The 12,310-nt window shown below is 43.6% G+C and overlaps 1 protein-coding gene across 2 annotated transcripts in view; it reads left to right on the forward strand.

Annotated features, from left to right (window-relative positions):
• Positions 1 to 12,310, forward strand: part of RASGRF2 (Ras protein specific guanine nucleotide releasing factor 2) — a 241,504-nt gene that overhangs the window by 205,647 nt on the left and 23,547 nt on the right. For both annotated transcript variants that reach the window (XM_047873891.1, XM_047873892.1), the window contains exon 19: positions 9,892 to 10,004. In XM_047873891.1, coding sequence (XP_047729847.1) covers positions 9,892 to 10,004 — 113 coding nt within the window. The remainder of the gene's footprint in view (positions 1 to 9,891; positions 10,005 to 12,310) is intronic.

Raw genomic sequence — 12,310 nt, forward strand, 5'->3', positions numbered from 1 at the left:
CCTAGGGAGATGAAATAATTTGACTGTGATGACACAGATAGCAGGTGGCAGAGTGAGGGTGCACACCCAGGCTGCTGGCTGCCCAGCGCATCCTCTAGCCCCTGATCTCACTGGCCAACTTTTGGGGTGCAGACACCTTGAAATGCAAAACGTACATAGCCATTCCTGACTCAAAACAGTGGGAATATCATATGCTAATACTGACCATGCTTTTTCTATTTCTAAATCATTCCTTGGAAAAGTTACTTTTGTCCCAGAGTCTATTCTGTAAAGGATTTGTATGGTTTTATGGGGCAGAGGGCTGCCTCCGTGCTGACAACGAAAACAGCACCTCTTGCATGGAGATGGTGATTTATACGCTCCTGGGCCAGCCTTCCCAGTGCTGGCCATGGCTGAAACTAGAGCTAGTGCTATCTGTGGTTAAGGGTCAGGAGACCACAGGCATCCCACCTAACCGTGGATTAGATGCTGCCCCCCTGCCCAGCAGCCCCAAAGTACAGTGAGGCTCCTGCGGCCTGTCTCCTGCCAGTGGGTGCTGATGGGGGTGCCTGGAATAAAAAGAGAAAATTTAGTTGCTATGTGAGAAGCTGGCAGCTATGAACTATTTCTGTTTAAAATTTTTTTAATCTTTATTTATTTTTGAGAGAGAGAGAGAGAGAGAGAGAGAGAGAGAGTGAGTGAGAGAGGGGCAGAGAGAGAGAGGGAGACACAGAATCCAAAGCAGGCTCCAGGCTCTGATCTGTTAGCACAGAGCCTGACATGGGGCTTGAACCCACAAACTGTGAGATCATGACCTGAGCCGAAGTCGGACGCTTAACCGACTGAGGCACCCAGACACCCTGAACGGTTTGTTTAAATGACAAATTCGTCGTCTCCTGCTTCAACCTTGCAAATAGCTTTATAAAGCCACTAAATGGGAAGATAATCAATGGATCACACACTTTTTTATGTTAGTCTCATCTTTACTAATTTGTGCTCCTTTGTGTCTAGTTATCCACACCACTGCCCCTTGACCTCTGCATATCCAAGCTAAGAAATCCCAAACGTCCACCAGGTACAAACCAGTGTTTGTTCACAAACTCATATTTCCCATGAAGGCAGCCAAAGTGAAACAGAGAATGCTCTAATTAGGCCAGCCACTTAAGTTCCCTTTGGCTCCTCCTGTTTTCCGGGCACGTAGGCTGGTACTTATTTTCATCACTGTAGTTTCCAATCCTGCCCGTATTGTTTTATCAAAATGTGTCCTTCTCCCTCACAACAAACTGCCTTGGCATCACATTTCACTTTAGTTGCTGGGTCAGGAAGGACTCAGGTGAGGAGAGAAACCTGGAAACCTGAATTCTCATCTAGATTCCCATGCCAGCTTGCTGTCTTCCTCATTCATAAAACTGGCAAAATGATCTTTAAAGGGTGCTTATGCACAAATGAATTATTTGTCAGAGTGCCCTAGAAAATATAACATGTAAGAAACTATGATCTGATAACTATGGTTTTTCTTTTTTCTTTTCTTCTTTTTTTTTTAAGACCTGAAGATAGATTTTCATTTTCTGACTCTCTTTCTGTGATCCAGGCAAACAACCAAGCAAAATCCTACTTCCTTCAACTACTTACCAAAGTTTTTTTTTTTTAATCTTTTATACATCCCTGTTGTTATCCTTTAAACTCTCCTTAAGCTTTCTACTATACTTGTCTTAAAAACAGAAAAGAAAAGAAAACTTGGTGAGAAATTAACAACAGGATTTATTTAAGTCTGTGTGAAATAGAATTAAGAGGTTAATAAACCACTGTCTTAGGGGCATCTGGTTGGCTCAGTTGGTTAAGCATCTGACTTTGTTTGGCTCAGGTCATGATCTCGTGGTCCGTGGGTTCGAGGCCTGGGTCGGGCTCTGTGCTGACAGCTCAGAGCCTGGAGCCTGCTTGGTACTCTTTGTCTCCCTCTTTCTCTGCCCTTCCCCTGCTCACGCTCTGTCTCTGTCAAAAATAAATAATCAGTTAAAAAAAAAGAAACCACTGTCTTAAATGGAACCTATTTTCTGTTCCCATTAGTTGCCAAGACAGAAATTTAGCTTTCTCTGTAAATCCAGTGGGATTCTTTAACCTTCCGTGGATGGGTTTCATGGGCAGAAAACATGGAGGAACACTGTCTGGGACTTTACGTACATTGACAGCTTCTTACTGCCCTCCCAGTTTGCATTCTACATGGATAGAATCACTCGTGGTCCTAGGAGGCATTTCTGGAGACCGTGGCACACAGGACTGAGCTCTCGGTTCCTTTTCTGGACCAGCGCCCCTTCATCATTTTAGGACTCTGTCCCCCAGGTCTCCGAGGAGCCAGTGTGGCAGTAGGGCATCAACTGGTTTGTTCAGGCCTGAAGGTGTTGCCTCCATGTTGCCCTTTGTGCTTCCTCTTCTGCCCAGTCTGCTCCCAGACGCCAACCACCTGTATCTCCTGATCTTTTTGCGTAGTTTCTTCCTGGATGGATGTCAAAGGCTCTGCTTCTGCTACATTCCTGACTCTGGGTCTGTCTTCTCTATGGGGAAAGGGATGAGGTACAGCTTGCCTACCAGCTTTCTTTATCGGTCTTTTCCCCTCTTATGGGTCAGAGGGCACAGCGAACGAAGTATAACTTATAGACCACTCTCTACTAAGACTTATTCTTGACTTAAAGTCAATGATAATTTTGTTGGCATGTGGCATTAATTAACAATGGAAGTTTAAAAATCAAGATTAAAAGCAGGCCTTTCCAAGCTTTTTTTTCACCTCTAATTTTTGTCATTGTCTTGGAAGGTACAGTCTATCAATTAACCACCTATCTAGAAACCAGGGGAAAACATAGCATCTGGAAAAATTCTCTTTCTTCTGATAAATGCTTTTTAAACTGACTGATTGTCTTTGGAGAGGTAAAGCTAGAAGCCTGGGAGTTACGTGATTTCAAGGTTGTGGGCAGTATTTAAAATTCTTATGAGCACAGCTGTTCAGGTCTAGAGGCTGCATTTTAGCAAGTTATTCAGATGAGGAATCATTTGTTAGAAAATGGCCAAATAAATTATTTTCTGCATGATTTCCTCCTTCTCACTCAGTCTGTGTCATTCATTGCCATTTGCCTCTTCCCAGTTATTTTTGTCCCGACAAATCTTCCACATTTTGCACTGTGCCTTCCTCTAGTAGCCTCCCACCTCACATCTGCTAAAATAATTTCCCCAAACGCCAGTTTAAGAAGAATTAGGTAACATATTACCACATGTCTCAAAGTCAAGTATCTTCCCTAGAACTTTTGTCCACTCATTCAACAAACATTTGGGCCCCCACCAGGAGCACCTGGGCCTACCAAATTTGGGGCTTACTTACTATCTGGGTTTTACCACCTTTTCCTGGTGCATAAGCTCCTACATGATGGTCAATTACACATTCCTATATATTCTGTTCCTCCTTGGAGATTCTAAAACCTTATGAGTAAGTGTTGAACAGGTATTGGAAAGTTTGGAATTACTACGGCATTGCTTTGGAGGATTTTATTCCAAACTTAATGCTCTTCCTTGTGTGTTTTTGAGTAGGTTATTCCTTTTGTATGGCAAACAAAGAGGCTTTTAAAATATTTTTGTAGTTAGTTGATGGGAAATGCTGGAAAACCCTGCCTTTCACTTTTCCAGTGCGAAACTGTGATTCACAGTCAAGGTTGCCCAGAGGTAGCAAGGAGGCAGGGAGACCAAGGGTGGTGTCAGGTAGATGAGGCCAAACAGGTACTGTGCAGGGTCTCCTGTGCCAGCTTTTAGCCAGCACAATCTCCCCTGGGATCACGTTTCAATATTTAAATTCTGAATAAAGTTCCCACTCCCCTTAAAAGAACTGAAAACCACACTGGTTTAGAGGCTTGTTGTCTCTAGTTCATTAAAATGAGGAATCCAGAAAAGCGTATCCTCAGCCTATCAAAGTTGATTTGCATAGATCTTGGGAAGATCACTCAGCATCTTTGCCTCAGTTTCCCAGTTGACCAGATGGCCCAGATCTAACCTAAATGTACACTACAATGTAAATTAAATTCTTCATCTTCTCTAGTAAAAGAAGACAGAAACAGCATGCTTTTCATTTTCTTGAAAATCATTGTCAAATCGCAGGCTTTTATTTTTGAGCCTAACACATCCTAAGCCCCTTCTTTATGAGCCCATTTGCCCAGGTTTTAAAATTTTTTGTGTGGTTTTACTCCATTCTGCAGCATTGCCACTTTCCTTTTAAAAACTCTGGCCACTGTTAGGAATACACTGTACTGATTATAGTAAGAAAATTACTCTCATAATTCTCTTTATTGTCAAACTGTGTTTATTGAATCAGATTTTCTTGATGTCCTAGAGTTCCCATGGCCATAAATTGTGTATTAGTAATTATTACCCTGGTCTCCTGAAAGAATGAACGTAATTGCCAACATACCTAAGCTGTGAGCAGGGGATTTTGTTTCAGCGTGCTGGAGAATCTGATTTATTGTGTCTTGTATTATTTTTCTGTTATATGATCCAGTCTTATTAATACAAACCTGAGTTTCAAGATCTCTATCTCAAATGGTTGCTAGTATAGGTGGGAAATAGTTCCAGACTCAGTAGGGCAACCACCTGTTGGATGTGTCTTTTCAGTCCAAGCCACCAGCACTAATTCACTGATAGCCATGTGTTTTTGGACAGTCTGTGGTGTGCAGTTAAAAACTCAGGTTTCAGCTAACACTGCCTAGGGTGAAGTCCTGAATCTGCCACTTGCTACTGGTGTGACTTTGGGCAAAATAACTTAGCTTCTCTGTACCTTGACTTCCTTGTATGTAAAATGGGAATAGTAATGATTGTAACTGTGTTGCTATCAAGGGTTAAATTGGATCATAAAGTGATTAAAATGTCATCTAGCGTGTGGCACACTCTCACAAAGTCTTAGTTATGATAATGACCTGAGGAATTGCTCAGTAACCAAAGGGAAATGCTGACTTCCTAGTCATTGATGAATGTGTTTGAGCGGAGTCAGTGAAATATTGGTAAAATACCCTCATCTCCCAACAGCTTAACCACTTGAGCAGGATTCTGACATCATTTGTTGGTAACCTTTTGTCCCTAAGCTTTTGCTGTATTTCCTGATACTCTGCTTGAGCTATCACCTCTTTTCAGGGGTTCCCGGGAGCTACATTTCCAGGCCTAGAACCACTCCTCAGACTCAGAGGGGCTGCCCCCTCCCCCCACCCTGGACCCCCGGGTTTCTGGGGTTAATGTTTCCTTCTTCTGTCCGTCACCCAGCCTGCTGTTCTTTGCTCCGCCTTTCCCCCACCGCGAGTGTAGACTGAAATGTAAAAGTCTCGTATTTTCTGGGCTCTCCACCTGTGGAAGCAGGGTCGTTTCTGTTTTCTGATTTTCCGTCTCTTCCTCTCTGCTTCAAAAATTGGGAAACAAAAACCAACCTACATGAGCTGTTGCTGTGATAGCTGCGGTGACTGCCTCAGGTCCTCCTGGGTGCCGCAGGGTTCCCTGATCCAGGGCATGAGATAACCGACAGCAGGCAGCTTCTCCCTGCAGGGAGGGCCCTGCTCCCCCAGAGCCAGGCCGGCCAGGTCGCAGCACAAAGGCGGTGGTGAGGTAGCCAGACGACCCTGGCGCGCCATCTTGTGGGCGCCCTTGATTGCTGCCTCTGAGAAGCAGACCGTGTTCTCCCTCCCACCTAGTTAGTATTCTCATTTCCCACTTCCAGGGCCTGGGGAAATGTGACAAAAAATTAGATTCCAGATAATTTTAAAATGGCTGTTAGGCAGACTTATTATGAATAATCCACCTCTGGATTTAATTAGGGCAAGTGCCTTTTAGCTGCTCCAGATTTCTCTTGAAGTAGTAGCTACTGTTTTTAACAGGGACTTTTGAGTGGCCAATTCTGCATTTTACATGCATCGTTAAAAAAGAAACTTTACATTCTAGGTAGTACATCAGAGGATTCAGATAGTTTTTTAGTTAGTTTTTGAGGAGTTGTTTGAGTGAATTAAAAAAAAGTGGCAAAGTGTTGCTACTGAAAGTGTAATCGGCGTCACCCAGGAGCTCATTAGAAAAGTAGAATGTTCCAGACCTACTGCATTAGAATCTGTGGTGATTTGTGGGCATATTGACAGATAGAAGCACAGGTGTAAGCGCGGGTTACCAGAGTCAGATGGAAGACTTGTGTTTTTGTCTGCACGCTGGCACCTCCTTACATGTCTCCTGTCAGCCATATGATCACATCCCTTCAGCCTCAGTGGCCCGTGTATGACACAAGATTATAGGTTTCTGCCTTGTCTGCTCCTGGGTCAGCTGAGGGAGAAATGAAGTTATGCATAGCAGTTCAGTTTGAACATGGTAAAAACCTGTGCAAATGTCAGGGGAAACTGTGAGTGAGAATTTTTCCATTTCGTACTCAGCCATCATTAGTTAACCTGTTTTACATCAGCTACATCATCAGCAGAACAAATATTCACCTATAACCTTCCTCATGCTCCGAATAGTGTCTGGGCAAATTCCACCAAGTTTTCAGAGCTCTCTCTCAGGCTAGTCTTCCTAGAGCTCAGAATAATAAAATTACATTTTATTTTCCTTAACAAGACCTTTCATACAACTTGCCTTCCTGGGGTCTCAGAACTGTTTCCCCTGTTGAGCCCAGGGTGGGGCACAGTAGGTACCCGCTGGTTGATGAAATTGCTAATTAGCCCTTAGCAAGGTCCAAACACTGGCCTGATGTCCTTCACACTAATCCATTTATGATAATCAGATTATGTGCATCATTAGAGACTGACATAGCTACAGGAGGACTCCCATCGTCTCACTGATGAATATCAAATATTCATTAAGGAAACAGACTCCTGATGGCTGAGAAATCTTTTGGTAGTGTGCAGGGATTGAAGTAAGTGAGGTCATTGACTGTTTACAAACATTCCCTTCACCTTGAAACAGGAGAGGAGGTAGGACAAAGAAAACACAGTAGCAAGATACTACTCTCTTCTCCTAGCGTACATGTTAAAACAAAAACCAATAGCCAAGAAGCTGTTGGACAATAAGTAGATGAAATTTTAGGAAGACATACCAGCTAAAGGCCTAAGAATGGTAAGAGATAATAACCTCTGTGTTGCCTGAGGCCCCAATGGTTCCTGTTCTGAAGAAATGATACTGATTGTGAAGCATTAAAAACAAAATATTGAGACAAATCTGTTACATAGTCCTCCACCAAACTGAGGCACAAAAATATTCCACTCAAATTAGGGCAGACTATTGCATTGTCTACAGTTTGTGAAATTATGGACATTTTTGCCCTGAATTTACTAAATATAGGTAAAGCGTGCTGTTTTTCTTTTTACTGGATTCATTCCAATTAGCAATGTTTTCTCTAATTATTTAAAAGAATTCAGAATGTCAGTGCTTCAAAATTACTTTCCTGAAAGTTAAAATGTAGTTATAGCAAGTAACTTTATTTTTTTTTTTTATAAATTTTTTTTTTCAACGTTTATTTATTTTTGGGACAGAGAGAGACAGAGCATGAGCGGGGGAGGGGCAGAGAGAGAGGGAGACACAGAATTGGAAACAGGCTCCAGGCTCCGAGCCATCAGTCCAGAGCCTGACGCGGGGCTCGAACTCCCGGACCGCGAGATCATGACCTGGCTGAAGTCGGACGCTTAACCGACTGCGCCACCCAGGCGCCCCGCAAGTAACTTTATATAGGAGGGAAAATACGCATTCACTTCTGCTCATGGGAATATAGTCCGTCAGAGTCAGGTCCTTGAAAGCAGGACTTAGCAGTTGTACAGTTCACCTCCGATAACCTGACAGTCGCAGTGTGCTTCCTGCAGGTGTATTTTAAGATAGCACTAGGGGCGCCTGGGTGGCTCAGTCAGTTAAGCGTCCAACTTCGGCTCAGGTCATGATCTCATGGTCCGCGAGTTCGAGCCCAGCTGACAGCTCTGTGCCGACAGCTCAGAGCCTGGAGCCTGCTTCGGATTCTGTGTCTCCCTCTCTCCCCCACCCCTCCCCCACTCATGCTTTGACTCTCTCTTTCTGTCTCTCAAAAATGAATAAATGTTAAAGAAAAAATTTTAAAAAAGACTGCAAGAATTTTTAAAAAGTGCAAGTGGAGTGCCTGGCTGGCTCAGCCGGTTAAGCATCAACTTCCGCTCAGGTCATGATTTCATAGTTCGTGGGTTCGAGCCCCGTTTCGGGCTCTCTGCTGTCAATACAGAGGCTGCTTTGGATCCTCTGCCTCCCTCTCTCTCTGCGCCTCCCGTGCTCATGCTCTCCCTCTCTCAAAAATAAACATTAAAAAAAATTAAAAGGGCAAGAAACACATCTTTACCTTATTACTTCTTTCTTTAACTCTTTACCTTGAAAATTTTCAAATCAAGAGAAAAATGCCAGGATAAAACAAACACTAATACACATCTACAGTCACTAATAGTAGTTAACATGTTTACCACATTTGTGTTCTCTCTCTCTCTCTCTGTCTGTCTCTCTCCCTCCCTCCTTCCTCCCTGTCTTTGCAAAACAGGAGCCTGCTCTTAGCCTCAGTAAACTGATCAAATTTAGGGCAATCTAACATTGATGATGTTCTCAACCAGGACATAGTCCTGACTTGACTTTTGCCAGTTGTCCCAGTGATGCCCTTTAGAGCGTTTCCCCCTCGATCCCAGGTTTATATACTGCATGTAGCCATGGTCCGTTTGGTGTCCTTTAAAGTAAAACAGTTCCAGTTATTTGTCGTTCATATTATGTTAACATTTTTGAAGAGCACAGTGTGCCTCACAATGCCCATGTGAGATTCTGCACCTTTGGAAAAAATAATAACTGATGATTTTCACAGGGCGTTACATTAGTAGGTACATGATGTTGGTTTGTTCCATTACTAGTGATGGTAATTCTGATCACTTTGTCTCTCTTCGTAATAAATCATTTCTGCCAGGGGTATGTGGGTACTTGGACATTATTAATTCTCTTTCCCAGTTAATTTCAGCATCCATTCAGCTGCCTGATCCATTATTACTGCTTTGGACAAAATGGTGATTTTTATAAAGCTCTTTTGTTTATTTGCACTTGCTAATTGGAATTCTACTCTGAGGAAAAGTTCCTCTTCCACCCTCTCTATGTATTTACCTACTTAGGTCTCTGTGAACATCACTGGTTGTTGTGATTCAGTTGGTTATTATTTATCACTATCATTATTCATTTTGATGCTCACGTGTTCTACCTTTTGCCCAGTGGGCGCCCTTCAGTTTCACTCCTGGGTTTGCTTGGTGCAGCCCCATTGGTTTGTGAGTGTCCTTTATTTAGCCCTTGGCACATCTGTACTGAAGTTCTTAACTCAAGTCACTGCCCAAATGACAGATTTTATTCTTGCAACCGATCTTTTGTGTGTGTGTGTGTGTGTGTGTGTGTGTGTGTGTGTGTGTATGAGCCATTGCTCTGCCCAAGTTACCGATCTTACACACGGTCCAGTGGGAAAACAGATGATTATTTCGGCCTGTACAGTGCAGTAGGTAATGCTAGGGGGAACCTTGAGAGCATCGAAACAAAGCCCTTTGCCCCACTAGATTGACGAAGGAAGGCTCCTGGGAGAAAGTATATCACCTCCTAGACATGGAAGGTGAATAGATGTAAACATGGGGAGGAAGTGCTGTGTGGTCCAGGCTATCTCTTTGAGGAATTTCCAGCCCCTGGGGAGCCTGTCAGAAATACTAACAATAGGACCCCATCCCAAACCAGTTAACTCAGGATCTCTGGTGGGGAGAACAGTCCTAGGGTCCATACTTTTTAATTTCCTACATATCACTTTGAGAGAATTTATCATGAGAAATGGTGCCATGTGTCCTGGAGCTAAAACATCCACAACTAAACTTTTAAAAGATCCATTTTATTTTATAGGATTTTGAGCTCAACAATGAACTAAAAATGAATGTCCTAAATTTGCTAGAAGAAGTTTTGCGAGACCCAGACCTTCTTCCCCAAGAAAGGAAAGCCACGGCGAATATTCTGAGGTAAGTGCAGTTTTCAGGTGCCTCCTAATTACGTTGGTTGGTTTGTGCTTTGTTCCAGAAAATAAGATCCTATCGAATCAGAAAGATGTATCTGAGACTCCTGGGGGCAGCAGGGGTTCTGCTGTCACTGGCAAGGTATTACGTATCGTCTCATTTCTGGGGGCAGATTGGCGCACGCTGCCTCAGGAACACTTGGACTGGGCGACGTGACTTGTGTGGGGCCCAGGAGTGCAGCTGCTCCTGTTTGCGTGGGCAGAGCGTGGTTTGCTGCAGGACCAAAAGCGGAGAAGAGGATGCCTTGAGGATCCTCTCCTGTGACTCCAGCAGGCATTGCAGAGAGATGATGTTTTCCTGCCGTCGGTTCTAGTTGTTTGTTGTAAGCTCATGTTGATGAGCTGGTGGTGGCATTTCGGTGAGAGTCTTGTGCTCCTGGCTTGTGGATGTGCCACCAGATAGTAGTTGTGTATTTTCTTCAGCTCGTGTCGCAAGTCCTAGACCAGCTTTACTGACTTCTTCTCAGGTTGGGATTCCCACATCATACAGGTTGTATAACTTTGGACGTCTGTGTGATAAAAGCTTGAACTTTGGGTTTCCCACAAGAGACTGTTTGTGTCTGTCATTACACCCAGCATCCAAAGAGGTCACAGACTTTCTTACAGCTTCTTGAACTGGTGGGTGGAGTTCTTTTCTAGTACGCTCTATAGCAGGAGGACAGCCATCAGGGGTTTCGTGCAGACATTTCGGTTATAGCTTTCCTGACTCATGGCTATATCGTCTGTCCCTGCTTGGGGGTGGGAAGCCCAGCATCTATCTGCTAGAGCCTGGTACCCCTTTACCATTTTTACTTCTAGTTCTGTCTTCATTTACAGTCTCTGGAAAGAGGCCTTTCTTTCTTCTAACCTTGAATATATTGTTTCCTTGTTATCCAGCTTTCTAGGAGGAGTCCATCTTAGTTCAGTCTACTATGTTTTTGGAAGTCCCTCTCAGATGCAGCAATGCCAGATTTTGGTCTGCAGCCTTTTAGCAATTGGCTCATAAGTCATTCTTACTACCATTAGCTCAAGATCCCGTCACCAGACACTTCTTTGGTCTAGGGGCTCTTGTGGGTGGAATGTGTCTGCTCTACAACAGGTATGTTGAAGTTCTAACCCTGAGTACCACAAAATGTGATTTGGAAATAGGGCCAATGCAGATGTAATTAATTAAGAGGAAGTCCTACTGGAATAGGGTGGGCCCCTAATCCAATATGACTGGTGTCCTCATAAGAAGATGACCATGTGAAGAAAGAGCAAGACACAGAGAGAATGCCGTGTGAAGATGATGCAAAGATGAGAGTGAGGCAGCTGCAAGGCCAGAAATGCCGATTACTGGCAAACCACTAAAAGTTAGAACGAGGCGGGTGCCTGGGTGGCTCAGTCGTTTGAGCATCTGACTTCGGCTCAGGTCATGATGTCACCATTCATGAGTTTGAGCCCTGCGTCAGCTCCGGGCTGTCAGCGCAAAGCCTACTTCATCTCCTCTCGCCCCCTCTCTTTCTGCCCCTCCCCCACTTGTGCGCGCGCTCTCTCTCTCTCTCTCTCTCTCTCAAAAACGGTAAGTGAACATTAAAAAAAGAAGAAGAAGTCTAGAAAGAGGCAAGAGAGGATTCCTCCACAGGATTCAGAGGGAACGTGGCTCTGCCGACACGTTGGTCTTGGGCTTCTGGCCTGCAGAACTCTAAGGCAATGAATTTCTATTGTTTTAATATGCCCAGTTTGTGGTACTTTATTAGGGCAACTCTAGGAATCTATTAAAGGCCCTCTTCACTTTTTCCATGCTATGAAAACACCTAAAGAAGCTTAGGGGCTTTGTTACTATGTTTATTTTCAGATTTAAATTGTAAATACATTTTCAGATAAAGCCTGGTTTCAGTGAATGTGTGGTTATATCTGTGATGATTACTAGTCCTTTCTTCTTTACGTACACAGGTTATTATGCTCTTTGTATTTAAACACTAACATTTTGAAACCACTTTCTGGAAGTTTGTGCCCCCAGGGACATTTGACTGGACAGCTGGCAGGGAAATGAGGTGTTCAGACAGGATTGGTGAATGTGCAAACCCATGTTGCCCATTCTCTCACAACATCCACACCAGACATTACGAATCAATCCTTAGGGCTTTCTGCCTGCACCAGGGGGTGAGCTTAGAACTCCACTGACCAGCACGCCATTAATTGGAGTTGGCCTTTAAGATGAATCCTGTTTACCATCCCAAGTCTTTATTATTCATCAGGCTTAAGATGTGCAAATTCTTTTTGTTAAATAAA

The sequence above is a fragment of the Prionailurus viverrinus genome, chromosome A1 (genome assembly GCF_022837055.1).
Source record: "Prionailurus viverrinus isolate Anna chromosome A1, UM_Priviv_1.0, whole genome shotgun sequence".
In the NCBI taxonomy this organism is placed as follows: Eukaryota; Metazoa; Chordata; class Mammalia; order Carnivora; family Felidae; genus Prionailurus; species Prionailurus viverrinus.